General features: G+C 43.4%; 1 protein-coding gene across 3 annotated transcripts in view; it reads left to right on the top strand.

Moving 5' to 3' along the window:
- SEMA6A (semaphorin 6A) overlaps window positions 1-18,846 on the top strand; it is a 130,383-nt gene that overhangs the window by 49,623 nt on the left and 61,914 nt on the right. For all 3 annotated transcript variants that reach the window (XM_024743394.1, XM_024743393.1, XM_024743395.1), the window contains exon 2: window positions 16,880-17,017. In XM_024743394.1, the coding sequence (XP_024599162.1) occupies window positions 16,918-17,017 (100 nt within the window). In that variant the 5' untranslated portion in view covers window positions 16,880-16,917. The remainder of the gene's footprint in view (window positions 1-16,879; window positions 17,018-18,846) is intronic.

An 18,846-nucleotide genomic window follows, 5' to 3' on the forward strand; every position in this document is an offset into this window, starting at 1 on the left:
AAAAAAAAAAAAAAGAATTGCCTTGATAGGCAAGTGGGCACACGTTCGGTGGGAATAAATAACAAATTAACAGCAGTAAAAACAAACAAGATACAAAAGATGAAGAATTAAAGAGATAGTACTGCCTGGGATTTTTACCCCAAATATTTTTTCTTGTATTATTATAAAAATGTTGTCCTTGTCACTGAAACAGTAGCTAAGACCAAGCATAGAACATCTGACCCCTAAAGAGTATCTTCTGAAAATTAAGTATGTGAGTGTGTGTGTGTACACGTAATCATACCCACATTCTATTGAGGTTACGAAACTGTGAAAGTAAATGGATATGCTGAAAGCTGTCTTTAATCTTAGCTGTAGCATTTGCTAGTGGAAACTCTGTAATAACTATTGTGTTTTTGGTGGTGGTGATGATTTTTTTTCAAAGGTCTGACAGCTGCCCTCTTGATATTTATATGTTTCTTGTTAGGGAGCCCAAGATGCACAACTCTGAGCCTGTAATGAGGAAAAGAAGACAATACAAGTAACATGAAAAGGGGCGTGAACTGGATATCGCCAGAGAGACAAATCGCATATTCTATGCTGCTTTAATTGGAAAACAGTTCTTTCAGAGGGTTACTTTCTCTTCAGCTGAGATAATTAAGTCTAGGCTGACACTGGTGACCAGCTCCTGATGATATATAGTCAGTTACTAACAATGTAGCAATTAGTAATCAAAATGTATATTTCCCAGGTTACCAGGGCACTGTTGAAGAGAAAAGCCATTCTGATAAGGCTGCAAGACAGGCTTCCTAAGGCAATGTTCACATGGCCTCTACTCCATAGCATCTGAGTGGGTTAATTAGATCTGCTTTATTTCAACTCTGTTATAAAAGAGAACATACCTATTGTCTGTGTTTACATTAAAAATACTTTGCAGGCCCCATGCTGGAAAAGAAGTTTCTGCAGGGCTCCCTGTAACTTTTAATGGATTAAATTATATTTTGCTAGTGGTTTGGCATGAGGGTGGTGGGCACAAAATAAACTTGGATATTTTAAAAGCCACTCCATGTGCCTGGCACAAATGCAAGTTTTTTGAATCATGGTTAATTATCCCTGGCTGTAGCTGAAGGCATTGGAATGAAAGGGACAAGGATTGTAATTTGGATACCACTTGTGTTTACATCAGCGGTTCCCAAACTTGTCTGCTCACTTGAATCACCTGGGGAATCTACTAAAATTTCCAAAGCACACGTCACACCCCCAGGCCAATTCAGTCACAATCTCTGCGTGTGGGACACGGCATCCTTAACATTTGAAGCTCTCCAGGTGACTCCAGTGTGTAGGCAAGTTTGGAAACCAGTAGTTTATGGCCACAGTATGGTCCATTTTCGCATTTAGCTACAGACAGGGCAGCAGGTACTGGTGGAGTGTGGAAAAGAGAACATGCATGTTCCAATAGGTAGCACGTGCCTCCAAGGTTCAAGTTGGAGTTGAAATTCAAATCAGAAACTACTGTCTCCCACCCCAGTGAGAAACCTAGAGCCCCAAGAAGAGGAGCGTAATGTGACCCACCCAACAGGAGAAGCAACTTCACAGTGGTTGAAATAGGCTCTCGGGAGAAGGGGAACCAAGGAAGGAAGAAACAAGCCTTTGCCTCCGTCTCAGCACCTAGCTCAGTGTTTGTTGAGTAAACCTCACTCCCCAGAGAAGGGTGCTGGGATAAGGGTGAAGGACACTTTTCATCCATCATATCCCAGTACAGTGGGTACCTCTCCACTCAGCCCTCATCGCTCTTCTGATGAAGTCTCCTTCTTTCTCTAGTCAGTGACCTCTGTTCTCTGGGAGAGACTAAGGTGACCATTCCCAGAAGAGAACACTCGTTCCACTTCTAAAAAGTTGGGCATCCTTTGGGCATGCTTCAGAAGCAGCCTTTGGCCTTCCTTTGCCATGGGACATGAATGCCAAGAAAGGGCAATGGTGCCAAAGAACATGGGGGCAGGAGCCTGCCCAGATATGAACATGCAAGGGGAGGAAAAGTAAGTTCCCACACACAGCCCTGTACTCTTCTTTATGGAAAATAAAATTTTAAATATGAAGGGTTTTTGCTTTGAGCTCATCTGATTCTTTGCATTTGACTTCATTATGTCCTGCTTTTCTGAGTTGGTTACATTTTTATTTGAAAGCTAATAAATTAGGCAGCCATTCGTATGGCACACAGGCGGGTTTATGGTGTTGTGAAAACTACCAGCCACCGTATATATCCATCTGGGTCACAGATGAAGTTACCACTACTGACACTACAATGCCTATAAACGTCCCTCACCCTCATCCTGTATTCCAGAATATGACCACTGGCTGAGCATACTGTGACGGGACGGGATCCTGGGAAAAACTGTGGGAATTGGCAGGTAGCAGCAGGCCTGCGTTCCGGGTTTGCCTCTGGAGACACAGATTTAAAAAAATAACTTGTTTTGTTCCAAAAATGAAACACATACATAAGAAAAAAATTCAAAAAAACATAAAAGGGTACAGCATAAAAAGTGAGTTTCTCTCCCACATCTGACCTCCAGTCCTTCTCCCTCAGAGACAGCCACTATTAGTAGTTGCATATGTAACAGAACTGAAACGTTCACAATTCAAAAAAGTCAGTCAGTCCTGACTTGTGTTTCAATTTTCATTTAAAAATCTGCCTCTTTTCAAATCACTATAGAACTCAATGCACTGACATTTAAAAATACTCAGCCACTTGGATCAATATCAACAAATATTTAACAAGTGCCTTCAGTGTACAAAATGTTGTCTAAGCAAGCCATTTCTAATGAGAATTTCACACATATATATTTCATTTTTCTGGTGTATAATCAACAGATCTAATTTAATGTCTTTGTTCTACATCCTTTTATCAGAAACAAAGATCATCTCTTCCTTGCCCCCCATCTCCACCCGCTCATTTGTCTTCTCATCCTTTCACAATTCTCTAATTTGAGATCTGTTTTAAGCCCAGACATCTGGGTGGGTGGTACGTTCTGGCCAGAGTACTATCTCGCATACCTTCTCCAGATGGATTGGCTTAAGGGTCTAATATTCCCCAAAGAAATAAAACTTCTCTGAGTTGCAGAAAAAGAGGAACTGCAGTGTTTTCTGCTTGAAGACACGTATGTGTGGAAGGATGAGAGACGGTCCATGACAGAGCTGACATCCGCACCCACATCTTGTCTTCAACCCCACTCTGTACCCCACTGAAGCATTCTGCGCTGATTGCAGATGAGAGGCCCATAGCCCTCTCCAACTCCAGCCAGCAACATCTGTACGTCTTCTCTCCGGCTGGCTGGCCCAGCTGCTCTGGTGTCGGGAGAAAGTTATGAGTCACTGGTAAGGGATTTGAGACAAGGGTGGAGTTAAATCATCTCCTGGGGTCTGTATGTCATTGGCAATTGAGCCTTAGTAACAAGCCAGTGGATGACATGCATCCCCAGGAAGGCCACACGCCAGAGCTTAACTCTGTATCCCACACTTCAAGACCTTCTGTAAGCCTTGCAGAGACGGGAAGAGGCAGGGCAGTATGGACACGGTATGCTCCCAACCCAGAAGGCCTCTGATTCTTGCCAGTAATGCTCAGCAGGTTATGACCATCTCTCTCCTTGCATATACTTTTTTGGCTACTGACCTAGAGCCTCTACAAGCTGGTCAAACTGGGATCTTGAATGAATGAGGCCTAGCCAAAGCCCAAGGACTTCCTCTTTGATTCTTTGACTGCAGGTACATTATTTCATCTAAAGAGACTGAGTCACCAGCAGGGTTTTGCTGGACCATCTGTGGTTTCCCGCTCTAAGCAGTGCTTCCTCAGGACGTGGGGGGAGGGCTCATCAGAAGATCCAAGAATCGTAGGCAATCAGGCTCTCCACTGGGACCTTAAATGCTGTCTAGTCTAGCCCCACACCCGATGTCTGCCTCCCGTGGACAACATTCCTTCCACCCAAGCCCTCCTCTGGCCTCCCGGCCCCTTATGGGGGCCAGTCCAGGTTTGTGTTACTGGGACTACTAGAAAGGTCCTCCTTATTTTGAGCAGAAATTATCTCCTCATAATTTCTTCCCATTGATCTTAGTGCTACCCTCGTAACTGTCTTCCAGGTTTTTCTTCAGATATCTGAAAATACCTATCCTTGCCCCTTGCATCTCCACTTTTCTTTGCTTTTAACACTGATTTGTCAGAAATTGTTCTGATGCTCTTCCTTGGATTACCATTTATTCATTATTCAGTGAATATCTGCTGGAAGTTCACTGTTCCAGAACGTGGAGATGCAATGATTAACAAGACAAACTTGCCCGTACAAAGCTTATATTCCTAATGGAGTGGAGGGACAGACAAAAACAAATAAGAATATAAATGAAGAAACACCAATTAGGGACAAATCCATCACAGAAATTTAGAATAAAGTGATGAAAGAAAAGGCACTGGGCTCTTTTCAGGGTCAGGGAAGGCCTGTTCAAGGATGTGGCATTTTAAGTGAGTTCTGAAGGACAGAAGTGGGCCCACTACATGAAGACCGGGGTGGGGAAAGATCATTCCGCGAGGAGGGAGGGGCAAGTCCCTAAGGCAGGAATGAGAGCTGTGTGTTGGAGGAAGCCCAAGCTGAGAGGCTGGAGCAGAGTGGGCAATGGTGGGATGGAACAAGATAGGGTCAGGGAGGTAGGTGAAGCCCTTTGCACCCAGGATAGAGGGTTTCAACTGTGTTGTAAATGTAATAAGAAATCACTAGAGAGTTTTATGCAGGGGAGGCCATGACCTGATCTACGTTTTTAAAAGACCATCAGTTGCTGCATGGACAGTAAATGGACGGAGGGCCAAGTGGAAGTAGGGAGATTAATGAGGAAGCTACTGTAGTAGTCCAGGCAGGAGCTGATGGAGGGTCAGATGATCATAGGCAGCATGTAGAGAAGAGGAGAGGTTTGACAGGTGTTTGGGTTGTAGAATCAATGCCGGGATGTTCTCTCTCAGTCCTAGGAACTCTCGTATTTCTTTTTTCTTTTTTTTTTTTTTTTTGCCATACGCGGGCCCCTCACTGTTGTGGCCTCTCCTATTGCGGAGCACAGGCTCCGGACGCGCAGGCTCAGCGGCCATGGCTCACGGGCCCATCCGCTCCGCGGCACGTGGGATCTTCCCGGATCGGGGCACGAACCCGCGTCCCCTGCATCGGCAGGCGGACTCCCAACCACTGCGCCAGCAGGGAAGCCCAGGACTGATTATTAAACAGATATTCGAGGAGCATGTCTGCCTATTCTTGCCTAACACTTCAGAATGACTTTTCTGTTTTTACTCTTTGGAGAGGTGAAGGCTCTGTGAACTGCACAGGAAGAATATTGCTACTTGAGTAGAACATAATTCTGCCATAGTCTTTTAGTTATTCAGAGTGAAGCGGGGCAATCTCCCCTTCAGGAAGAAGTTCCCGTATTATCCCCTCTCCATGTGTTCCACAGCTGTGTTTTTTCCATCTCACGGCTCAGCCCTTAGAATCCTCACCAGTGAAAGCCTAGGTGACCCAGATGGACCTCTGTGCTTTCCAGTAACCAGGCGATGAGCTTTCAGAGCCATTTATGCACTTCCTGCACCTCCACTTCCTCCCCGGAAAGGTGAGCCTGTGCCTGCAGGGCTCCTGGGGTGACAGCTGCCCAGGCACGCCTGCTGGGCTGGGCACAGGTCACACACTCACTTTCTCTCTGATTTATCGTGTCCCCTTTGTCTAACCCTCAGCACTTTAATTTGGCTTCTGCCTGTCACACTCAAGCTTATTGAATAATTTCACTTTTCCTCCTGATTCTGGACTCTCTCACAGAAATGGTAATTATACTGATCGTCTGCCGTGCTATTAATTACGGGAATGGTGGTTTATTTATTTATTTATTTTTAGATTCGGAGGCTAATTGCTGACGGCCATGTGCTGTCTTCCCTCCAGATAATCTAGACTGCAGCGATTAACCTGGTGTCCAGGTTATCTGCTATTAACCATTTGCCTCCATTTTATCCCAGAGTTAGGACTGATGCCCACTACCCCTTTAGTGAGGAAGAAAGGAGGGGGACAGTTTGTGGAAGAGCCCCTCAGACAGGAAGGGAAGAGAGTATGCCTTCCTCCTCAGCCACCCACCCAAGGTAATAGCTGTCCTCCCGAAATATTCTTGAAATTCAAATTCTTCATGGTATTACTTAATCCTTCAACCTACTGGTGTTCTCCATGGAAAGAAAATCGCAGGTGACTGAAAATTAAAGGCAGGTGCATATAACAAAGCAAAGGGCTGACACCGCCAGCCCGCAGTTCCCTCTGATTATAGCGACTGGAGAAAGCCATTATCAGGGTCATTCCACGGGCGAGAGAGAGTACAGGCTGCAGACCTTATGGACATTCCTTTGGAGAAACCACCACCAACTGCACAAAAAAGCCTGTGAAGTCTCATCCATTTAACCCAGAGAGAGGAAGGAGTGCTGAACTGCCTGTAGCTGGCTGTTCGGTGGGAGGAAAACCCTCACCCAGGCGAGGGCTGCTGCGCCTGGTGAGGCTGTCACCTTCTGCTACTGCTGGACGTCAGAGCTCACTCACAGGAGCCCTGGAGACCCTCTCTACCAAGATCACCTCTGCCTTGTGAGCATCACTCATCTTGTGGAAGCCTGCACCTGTCAGTCCCTTGAATGGTTTCCGAGCCTGGGAGCCTGTCATTATGAGCACAGAATAGAGAAAATTAAGGCTAGATGACTCTGTCTGCAGTTCCTAATCTCCGAATTATTCTTGCAAGCAAAGTATAATAGGATATATGTGTTTTTTTTAATGAAATCAGATTACATTTTTTTAATTCTGTGAGAATCTCACAATACACCAAGGGTAATTAGAGAGCTGCTGGGCTTAGCAAAACCAGTGTTGGGGATTCTGCTCTAACGGATCTCCTTTTCCCTCATTTTTTTTTTATCCTTGCTTTTTAATCTCTTCAGGGACAAGTCTCTTTTTCAAAACCTTTGGAACAGATGCACTTCAGAATTAAAAAGTTTTCAGATTTAAAAAAGGTAACATGGGACGTATCTCCCAGCGTGGGCAACATCCAGTAATCAAACCCATTAATGTTTTTGCAGTGAAATGTACAAATATTTATCCTAAGAGGGATAAAGTGTCATGCCACTGTAGGTCAAGTTCTGTTGCCCAATGAATAGGAAAAAAACTCTTGGTTTTTGGGGTGGGGCGCGGGATTGTTCTCATTTTTTGTTTTGTAATTGCAAATGAGGGATTGTGTACCTGTATTTCAAACAGCAACTTGCTTGTTTTCCTTTAAACTGAAGGAGAAGTGAAGCATTTTAAAAAACAGCTACTACCACCAAAATAGTTCACCTGTGCGCTGACCACCTTCATCTCAGTGGATGGGGTTCAGATGTTTCTGTGCAGTGACCTTTAAGTCACCTGTGTGCGGAATCAAGTCACCGAGCGGCAGAGATATTTAAACAAACCCATAATTTCCTGGAGCTTACTCTCATTGGCCTTAAGGAAGCATATTTTCAGGATGTTTGGAAATAGCTAGTAATTTTGAGGGTAAGATTTCACACTAAAAACAAATGAACACTTTAGGGAATGGGTAACAAGTAAATGGTGCTTTCTCCACCCCAATTCAAACTGATACTGCTCTAAGTAAATCAAGCCAGACTAATGAGTCCCTTTTTATGTGTAGAGAACATGAACAAAGCCAATAAAGAAATCATTAATTCCAGAAAGATGTAGTGCTATCTACCAGATGCAATAATAAACTGAAATAGGTTTAAATGTATGGCTTTGCAGTTTCCCAGCAGTTTACTGGGACACAAAGTGGACTTTTTTTTTCCTTTCAATAAATGAAATGAATTTCCTAAAGAATATAAGAAAATTGTGGAAATTCAAGAGACAATACTTCCATCTCATTTCTGTTCTGGGTGTGTCTAGACATACATAAACATACAGATAGTCCACTGTGTTGGTAGATCTTCTACTGGTGATAGGTACCAGTCAGCAGTATCATGCTTTGTTATGGAACAGATCCTGAAATGATATTATGTCTCTCTCTCCATACAATCAGAAGCTTGTAGTCAAATATAAAGTCTATTTTTGGCTTTCAAGGTACTGGGAGAGCATCAGAGGTCACAGAGAAAGACAAGCAATACAGTGAAAGATGGCATGCAGCAAACACCAGAGAAACGGATTCAAAAAGTTTAGCTCAAGGAAATGTTTTTCACTCCCTGATCTTGAGACTAAAATTTACCAAAAAAGCAGTGAGAATTTGTAGCGTCCGTTTTTAATTCTCTCCAAGTCATGTCTGAAGTTGACCTCCCCTTCAAAACCAGGAAGGATCAGCCACCTGAACCTGAGAGATACGGCTGGGAGATTCTGTTTTCTGTAAACCACACTGACAGCAAACAGAGGAGAAATTACGAGGGGGAGTCATCTTGGCAAAGGGCAGCCATTGCTCTGCTTCGGTTTAAACCAGCTCAGGATTTTGACAAAGGTTCATGGAAAACTCCAGTCACTAATATCCCTAGTTTGTTCCCTTAAAAGTTGCTCTGCAAGTATCTTTCTAAGGGCTGGCAAAAGGTGCCTTCAGTTTAGGCATATTATGTTTGCCCTCTTTCATCTTTAATGAAATTACAAATGTACAGAAAGCTAGGGGGAATAATGTGACAATAACTCAAAGAATAAATACCAATATTCCCAGCCGTTACCTCAGAGTTCCCCTCCCCACACTACTACTTCTTCTTCTGTCATATTCTTAGAAGAAAAAAGTCATCAGATACCATCTTTATTCTGAGTTATATTCTTTAAACCAAACTTTGGGTGAAGTGAAAAAACATCCATCCATTACTTCAGACACATATTTGAAACTCCTTAATCAAAGAGGGAAGTGGTCCAGTTTGAAAGTGTCTGAAGTCCAACCGGCATGGAGTTGTCCGTTTCAATGCCCTGCTCTCCAGATCTGGTCCTTCTACCCGATGTGTCCCCCCAGCTGCCTCTCCTCTAACCGCCCCAGTCCTCAGTGAACAATCACGCAACCTGCCAAGGCTTCCTCCAAACAGAGGCCTTCGCTGAGCTTCCCACCTGCGTCCCTCTGCAACACGTTCACCCTCCAGATAGTATTCTCCCCAACAGAACTTTCATTTCTTTTGGAAAAATTATTGTTTGTGTGTTCTATTTTTGGTCAATGATCTGGAACTGTCAGGCCCACCTACTAAACAGCAAGGTCCTAGAGGGTAAGGGATCTATTTTTTCCATCTCTGTCTCAGCACCTAGCACAGGAGCCTGGCTCCCAGCAGAAAGCAGGGAATCAGTGAGAGGGAAAGCAAGCGATGGAAGTAATGAACACCAGGCAGCAAGCCAAGGAGAAATGAATGAGTCTTGGCTTCCTTTCTGAAAGCTGCGTAATGTAGGGACAGAGCTCGGTGCTGGAGCCAGGAGTCCTCAGTGGCGGCTCAGCTTGGCCACTTTTGAGCTGCACCACACTTGGCAAATGATCTCACTTCTCAGGGCCTCAGTTTCCTTAACAGCAAAACAAAGCGGGTATTTGTTTCTGTCTCTGGAGCGTATGTTTAAGGTCAGCGCTATTGTAAAAGTTGAGAAAGATGGAGATGGCAAAAAGCTGGGGTGTGACATGGGTAAACATGCTTGGGACTGTGGCAGCTTTTTGAGATCAAGGTGGTTTTCCACAGGATATTCTGCACAGATTGCTGAGATCACGCCTATAACTGCAGAGCCCTAACGAGTCATGAGACTGTATCTGAAACATCCAAGCAAAGTGCCTTAAATGCACTGTCTCAAGCATTTACGGGATAGGGAGAGCATTGGTAGAAAGAAAGCAAACGATCATTACAAAGAATCACCTGAAAGACAAGACTCGCCTTCTCTCCTCAAAAGATCACAGGTTTACAACCAACCTTTATTTTCCTAAAAAAGAAAATTTTTTTCTAAAAAGACTTCTGAATTCACAGCTGTTTTCTCTCTCCTTTGTGACAGCGGTTTCAGATCAAAATGGAACATCTATCATACACAGTTGATATTTATTATTATACTCCATTGAATGCCATCATCCTTCTCCAAAATGTGTTGAAGTTAGGTCTGTGGCATTTCCCTTTCCTCTGAAATGGGAGCTTTTATGTCTCTGTTAATGGCTGAGGAGAAGAAAAAGATCAAATGCTTTATTAAAAGGCTAGAGCTATTTTTCTCATTTGCATAAAACTTACACCTTAATGCAGTGTCACCAAACAGGTGGCCAGCGTGACCCCTGAAGACTGGGTACAGTGGACATTTCAACCAGGATCAACGGGCCCAAGTTGTTCCTAACTCCCATCTGGGAGGAGTCCTTCTGTGGCCTGGCCGTGCTTGCTGTGGACAGCATCTTCCTCCTAATGCTGCAGCCCTTGAAACAGGGCAGTCCAGGCCAGCGAAGGAAACCTGCTGTTTAAACACTCCTTGATTCCTGAACTGTCCCTCTGGTGCAGGAATAACCAGCAGTCTTCAGCATTCAGCAAGCTGGGTTTTCTGCACCAACATCCGCTCTCCCACCTCTCTCTGGGCAGAGGTTCCCTACTCGGATTTGAGAGGTATCCAGATCTGTTTATCCTCTCAGCTCCTGAAACAGGCAACTTTGATTTTATCCTTCATTACAGACGTTGTTCTCTTTGGTGTATTTATTTTAAAACATCACTCTTGAGGGGGCTGCAAGCAGGCACGTGGTTCCACTTAACCCAGTGGTGTCACGAGATAATCAATTCCTCCTAAAACCGTGGTTGAAAAGCATTTGCATCTTTCTATCACCTTAAGCCTGCAATCGCAGGGCCACAAAGTGGAATGAGCCTTTGCATGCCTACACATTTGCAAGCGACTATGTACTCCTTTTATAGATTTATTATCACTGAAGCCATTAGGGACTTTCAGCCACTCTGTCCATGTAAGCATAGATGCATCAACCTATACTCAACTATGATCTTAAGTGCAGTTTCCATTTACGCCAGCCTCTCTCTCTTCCCAACCTTCCTTCTGTTCCCCTTTCCCTGACATTCTGGGAAGGACATCGACTGTGGCATCACATAGCCCTGGCTTGGCAACCTGGCTTTCTGTTCTTACTGATGTGCTATAAATATTGACTGGGCATGTCACTTAACCTCTGTGAGCCTCAGTTTCCTTGTGTGCACAATGGAGAGGATAAGGCCTGTCTCTCTGGATTGCTGTAATATTTAAATAAAATAACACGCATGTGTACGTCATACATAGAAGGTGCTCAATAAACTTTCACTTCCACCCCACCCTTTCACCGACGTCCACACTGATATTTTCCTTTGCACCTGTGCGAGTGCTGTGATTCACGTTTTTTAAAATCACACAAGAGTTGTGCCATCCTGAGACAGACTCTCCTGCCTCTCCCAGACACCCACCTCCAGAGCTGGGAAGCTTAGGGGCCGGCAAGGAGAAGAAGAAGAGAGCTGCTTCTCCTGCTGAAGACATAGAACCCCAGCCGCTAATCTGAGAGTTTAAGGAATTCCAAGAGAAACTATTAAAATAAGGCAATTTTTAGTACCTCAACTGAAGAATAAACCGACATTTATGGAGGACTACCATTTTTACGTGCAGTATCTCATAACTAATCTTGAGACACTATTTTTCCCCACTCTGAAGACGAGGAAACTGAGGCTCAGAGATCTTCAGCAACTTGCCAGAGGTCCCAGCTAGTAAGTGGAGCAGAGGCATTCAAATCCTGTGTTTTTACCCTCTGCTCCCGCTGCCTCCCTGTACGATCAGCAATCGTCTGATTTCTCGGAAAAGCTTTTACGCCAGTTTCAAGTCAGATTTTTAAAGATACTCACGTTGTGAAAACAAAGATGATGATGGATGAGGTCAGAAGGCTGGAGCAATAAAAATGAAAACGTTATCTTAGCGTAAAACCCGACCAAGCTCCGAATATGATTCAGCGGTAATAATGGTGGTTCTCTTTGGCCAGGGTAGAACTACTTAATGGACTTGAACTTTGTCCTGATGTTGAAACTAGACAGAGTCACAGTTCTTTGCTCCAGCCTAACTTTCTACAACTTGTGTGCTCTGCCTATTGCAGTCCCCCAAGAGCAAAGCTGAAGAGAACCTGTTCCATCCCTCCTGTTTGCCACATGCAGTACCACAGAGTGACACACTGATGGCTCCTTGAGTTTCCAAACCACATGCAATTTAGGGGCAACCACGAAAGGAAAAGCCCAGCCCTGTTCTCTTTGGAAAGATCACTGCCCAAGTGCACAGAGCTTGTCCTGCCCCCGCCCTGCCATCATCTCAGAGGGTGGCGGACAGAACCGCCACCAGAGCCCAACTGCATCTCCCACTGTCTCGAGCTCCAGTACCCCACCCTGCCTCGATGCCTACTCCTCCCGTCCCAGCCCCACACCTCCAGAAGGTGTCCGTGGCCTTGCAGTGTCCGAGCTCAGGGTCACTCCATGTACTATCCTCCTGAATCACCATCTGGTACCCAATCCTTTCTTCACTAGGGCAGAATCACCTAGAATTGTACAGTCTCAGAGTCCAGGGGAGTTTGATAGGCCATTATATTTTATATCCTTTCATTTTACTGGTGAGGATGCTAGGAGCCAGTGCAGCTACGAGACTGACCCAGGGTCACACCTTCCATCTATTAATGACGGCATGAATTAATGATTATCGTTTAAACTTCCTATTATGTCAGTAGAAAATGTGCTTTTTTAAAGAAGCATGGTAGCAAATAATTTTCCCCACAGAAAGAAAGAAGTGCCACTACCATGATTTCGTCTCTATTTCTAGGCCACACTTAGAGTTATCATCAAGAGCACTTTGCATCTGCAAGTTTCCGGATAAATTATTTTTCTCATCATTACCACTTACTATTAAAATGTTCATTGGATACCAACATTCTGGAAGAATGGTTGTACCAAATCAGATACAAGCTATATCCGTACAGCCAAGTCCAAGTGCAAGTACACTGATGCATTGTCTGCTACAGCTGGACACACAGAGGGTATGTGGGGCAGCCCAACTGGGTCTTTAAAACAAGCAATGTTCATTCACTTGTGTGTACAGACAATAAACGGGACTTCTATCTACCCCTCATACCCTTGTCGTAGTATAGAAGTCACTGTGTCTGGGACTTCCCTGGTGGCTCAGTGGTTAAGAATCCGCCAACTACTGAAGCCCGCACACCTAGAACCTGCACTCCGCAAGAAGGGAAGCCACGGCAACGAGAAGCCTGCGCACTGCAACGAAGAGTAGCCCCCACTCACCGCAACTAGAGAAAGCCTGCGCGCAGCAGCGAAGACCCAACACAGCTAAAAAGAAATGAAAAAAAAAGAAGAAGAAGAAGAAGAAGACGTCATTGTGTCAGCAAAGCATAAAGCAAAGGGGATGTCACGAGAACCAGAAATGATTATGAAGTCAGAGAATCAGGTCACAAATGGCCACATCTTACTTCTGATCAATCAGGTTAATTTCACAAGAGCCACTACTACCGAGAAGCCATGACAAACCCACCTGGCCAGAGTATGCCTCACACTTCCCCAATACTAGTTCTAATCCTCTGCCCACTACTCCCCAAATCCTGCCCCAGAAAATTGTACTTGGGCTCACAAACTGGTAGGACTTGGCCAAAGGTGACTCATAGAGAAGAAAAAACTAAGTTAGGTGCCAACATTTAGAGAAAAAAAAAATAGGAGGTTTAACATACAACTCCAGATTTCTGGCTTCTTAAGAAATAAAAATAAAAATCAGAGATCTGGCTTTGCGGGCCAACACTGCATAGGGCCTGCACTTCAGAGCTGAACAGCAGCTGCCCAGAGTAGAGGGGCTGGCCCTCCCCCAGTGGAAACATTCCCACCATTGTCTTAGGAAGCCTTTTTTACCCATTAACCTCACCTGCCTGTTCTTAAGGTTTTCCAGTGAATTTTCTGGGGTGGAGAAGAATAGGAATATCACTTTTTAGTGATGGTGTATTTTACAGAGGTCATTTCTCTTCAGGCTAAGAGTTATGGGAGGCTGAAACAATTCAGATGGACAATTCAGGCATAATGAGCTTATTTTTGAAGTAAACGTTTTTGTTTAGAATCCTCATGTTGACAGTCTTCCCATGATCTAATTTTCTGGGTAGCTGATTAAGTCTAAGTCATTTTTAGCCTCTACAAGCACAGTCACAAAGAGAGAAATCGACAAGTGTCTGCAGATGCCTATAAAAATGTGCTATATGTGGGTACCACTTTACAAAGTTTCAAGATCGCTTAAACAACCTCGTAGCAGCAGCCCAGCCAGCTCAAGATTTTGAACGCAGTGGAAAGTTCTTGTTTGTTTTTGTTCTTCTGGGCTAGCGCACGTCTGTGTGCTAGGGTCTTAGCAGGGAGACTCAGCCCCTGTTCAGCAGGATGGAAAATGACAATGTGATTGATTGGGATCTCGCCACAAAGTAATCATTTCAACAGGAAAATATACTGTCTACATATTTACAAGGGTTAGAGCCCAAAGTTGTGTAGGAAGGGAATAATACATCAAAACCTCAGCTGAAGAAAATTATAAAGCGTTCATATGGAATGGCCAAGATTAACTGGGACTGCCAGAACACTTTCACCCACATGATGTACATGTTAACAACCTGATGATACGATGACAGGAAGACACATAAAACAGATATTTTTCCTGGCAAAGAGCCCTTCTGTAAACCTGGAGATATTTAAATAACCCATCTTAGCCATGATCCTGGCTAGGATGAGGATTGAAAAAAAGCCATTGGATTGCATAACAGATTTCTTATGCATGCATTGCTCTTCCTGCCAGCTTCTGGGTTGAGAATGTTGCATCAATCCATGCAATCTTAAGATGGGAAAAATTAAAATTGGGAGACAGACTAAAATAGCAGGACTTTCTCTCGTTAGCTTGAGGACATCTGTACAAAGATGAATGCAATTACGGGAGGATACAGACTCCTTTGTCATGTCAAGGAAAATTAATCTTTAAAAGTATACCTATATTCCCAAAGATTTCTAACGGAACGAGAATCAGCCTTTTGAGTCTCCATTATTCTTCCACAGCGTGCTGCAAACTCTCTGAGGCAATAGGCTTCTGTATAATACTATAATACTGCTCTTGAGCCCTCGGTAAATGTTGCCACTTCCTCTTCCCCGTATACTTTCTGACTGGTGGCTGGTTTATGTTTGCTCTTGTGACTGATTTCTCGCCTTTAATGTTACACTGAACAGAAGCTACGACAAACAAAATCAGGGCACCACAGAGCTTCTTCCCTTTGGTTTTAGATTCTCCAGAATAGGAAGAACTAGCAAATGAATGAATGAATAGACTGGTGCTTTTCACCTGTCTGTAAATACACGTTCGTGTCTCTTGGTTATGGACCGCCCTTGTGAACAAGTAATTATTTAAAGTTTAATTTTAATCTACACATCAGAGATGGAGATACGGAATTGCTCAGGCTTTTCTCTCAACCTCTCTCCCTCTTTGATTTTCAAGATAAAGCAAATTAATTAATGTGCACTTTTCGACTGAAGAAATGATTAAGACCCAGCTGTGTCTGTGACATTATCAGTTGGGATGCAACACTCGGGACTCGTTAATGCTTTTTTTTGGCAACGAAGAAGAGACACAGGTATCTCATATTAAGTGTGCTCTAAAAAGCATAAGTTAGCAGTTTGTTTGCCAGATTAACTTTCAAAGACATCTAAGTTACTAAGTTTGACTTTATTACACACCAATCTTAAATGATTGATGTACGACTGTGAAATAGCTTTGTTCAAAACAAGACCTTTGGCAGTCTACTTCAAAGGCTTTACTAAGATAAAAAGATAGCCCCATTTTACATTAATTTCCCTGACAGATCAACACTTATTTGAAATATGCCTGAGAATTATGCAATATGTACTGTCTTATGAGTTTCCTTTCACTGTATCCAGCAGCCCCATATGGGAATGTTTTTACTTCTAAGATTTAGAAGAATTTTTTCTACACGTGAAGAGCATCTTTAAGAAAATGCAGATGGGTAAAACAGTATATTGGCATTTTTATTCACTACTGTTTCATTGCAAGGTAGTATCTGACACTAAAATATACAGAGATATGATTGTTTAAAAATCAGCAGTACTATTTCAGGATGTGGTTTCAGATGCCCCCTATAACATTCTCCAGAGTCTGAAAGGATCCATTTATTTCTTTTTAAACGTAGATTCTGTGATTTTATTTATGTCTAAGGTCACTACAGAATTACTACAGAATTACATAAATGAGTGAAAATCTCAAAAGGGGTCAAGCAGGTAATGGAAATCAGTGAACTGGGCCAGTGTAGTGGGGACGGGGGTTGGTGAATGGGAGCATGGTGCTTGAAGGGAACTGACAATTAGGTCATTGTATCAGATATTTAATTTTTCAATATTGGGCAACTACTTCAAAATTTTGAAAGATCCTGGGCTGCCCAAACAACTCATGTCTGGGGATGGCATGCTGCTATAAACCTGCTGAGAAGAAAAAAGATGTATTTACCTTAAAAAAGAAAAAAAAAAGCTTTCTAAATCATCCACATTTTTTGGAATGCTATTTCGTGACTGTGAAATAGCCACCCGCAATGGCCTAACACCGACTCGGGACAAAGCAGTTAAGGCTCAGAGTTACTTGTTTGGTAGAAGCTTTGCAAAAGGGCCCAGATGCATGGGGAAGGAGGCTGCAGTGGGTAATGGACACGGGTTCCTTATGCAAAACACTGTCATCGGTGAATTCACAGTGGAAGAGACAGGAAACAGGAGCTCCTTTCTCTAAAATTTATCTTCAAGCCCATTTCACTTTATGGAGTGGAATAAAGCTGACTCGTAAAAGAAAGGAAAAAAAATCCCTTCTTTGCTCTTTGGCAGGGTGAAGTAGAGAAATAAAGTCTCCCCGCTGAACTACTATGAGGTCAGAAGCCTTGCTGCTATATTTCACACTGCTACACTTCGCTGGGGCTGCTTTCCCAGAAGATTCTGAGCCAATCAGTATTTCGCATGGCAACTGTAAGTATCCACAATCTCACTCTCACTCTCACTTTCTCCCTCTGTGGGCACTTGAGCCTGCGTCAACAGGCAAAACATACAAATTAAACATTTCATAAAGCAGGAAACTTGTTAGTCGCTTTAACTTGTGTGGATGGCAGAGGTAGATAATTCAAGTCTAGCCAAAATTGGTGGGATGACTGTTCTGTAACTCCAATAAACGTGGTTGTGAGGATCTGAAACATCCCTCAATACCTCCGATGAAGTCTCAGTTACTACAAGGAGGCTGTGATCATGCCTGGAAACCAGCTATGGGAGAACATCACTGTCATCTGGGTGTTGCCAGTACTCCACCTTTTCATAAGTAATTAGGACAGAGGCATTGTTACAAGATAACAGAAAAGAAGACTGTTTTTGAGTACTTCAGGGACAAAAATTAACTTTTGTTTAGACTCAGAAGTTTCATCATTGCTAGATTTGGATAGAGAGATTCTGAATTCATAGTAGACCTACTTTTACTGCTTATAACTTTCTTTTGATCTCTGCTTCATTGTCAAGGGTAGAAAGCAACATGCTGAAAAAGTCAGTTGCCTCTTCAAAAAGAGGAAAGTTCTACCTGTGTGTGGGATGAAATAGACAATTCTTTTTTTTCCTGCTCTCCAAAAGATAAAATATTTTGTCACAGTAAAAGTGAAAGCATTTTACCCAAATATCTATCTTCACAGTAGTAATCTCCAAACACTGAAGGAACCTTAAAAAGGTATTTGACAGTAATACTAGGATACTAACTAAAGAGATCTACCCAGCTTTCTGCTGGACGGTCTAGGTTGTAAAAGGAAATCATTTGATATGAAGGGGAGGTGTCAAGCCTTGACAGCTTTGAGAACAAAAGTCAGGGTATGACTAAGGACCAAACTGTGTCGTTTGAGACCATCATTCTTGAAGTGGCAGAGCCCGCCTAACTTAAGGTACCAAACCTTAATAAGCATTTATTTATGTCCATTTGAGGTAGGTATTCTATCTTTGGTGCCCCTGTACTGAAGAGACCCCGGGCCCAAATGTGCTGCTGAAAATCGTGCTTCAGTGGACACTCAAATCTTTGATAGGAGAGAGACATGAATTGTTTTAGCAACCTCCTTGATCAGTGGGTTAATGAAATTTCAGAGCAGTAGAGGAAAAAGCACGAGACAATCCCATACTAAGCTTGATTGTGAGTAAAATATACTGAGGCTCTCTAGTAAGAGTGAGTCATGCTCAGGTGCTACAGGGGTTTAAGGTGTAGGGGTCTGAGCATACATCTGTGAATGGCTTACAAGTCCTTATTTACACCCCTCTCACCCCCAAAACAACTGCCTTTTAAATGTGACTCATCTTTCTTTTCTCCTTAGTTTCTCTGGAGGATTGCCAGTGCTCTGGAGATTGTAGGTTTAAAGGCAGAGAGATTTTTGAGGTGTAGGTATTTCCAAAGGTCAGATATTATTACAAATTGCCCACTCTCAGCTAAAGGGAATTGCAGAAAAGGAGAAATACGCTCACTGACTCTCCAGGTCAGGGAAAATTCCAGATCACCCGACTGGCTACACTCAGTTTGACCCTGTCCTGTCAAAGCCCCCATTTCTGTGAGATTAGCCAATTGCTTAACTCAAGAGCGAACTTCCCACAGTTCCTAGAATGCCAACCAACCTAGCGGGGCTGCCTTCAATGGTAGATTATTCCAACTGGACGCCTGTGGAGACTGTATTTTTCTTCTGGCTCCTGGATGAGGGCTCTTGCCTCCAGACCACATTGCCTTTGTGGTGATTGATGGGAAGGCTGCTTTGAAATAGTTTTGTCCGGAGACAAGATCTTTG

Source organism: Neophocaena asiaeorientalis, unplaced genomic scaffold, assembly GCF_003031525.2.
Source record: "Neophocaena asiaeorientalis asiaeorientalis breed wild unplaced genomic scaffold, Neophocaena_asiaeorientalis_V1.1 scaffold26, whole genome shotgun sequence".
Classification (NCBI taxonomy): domain Eukaryota; kingdom Metazoa; phylum Chordata; class Mammalia; order Artiodactyla; family Phocoenidae; genus Neophocaena; species Neophocaena asiaeorientalis.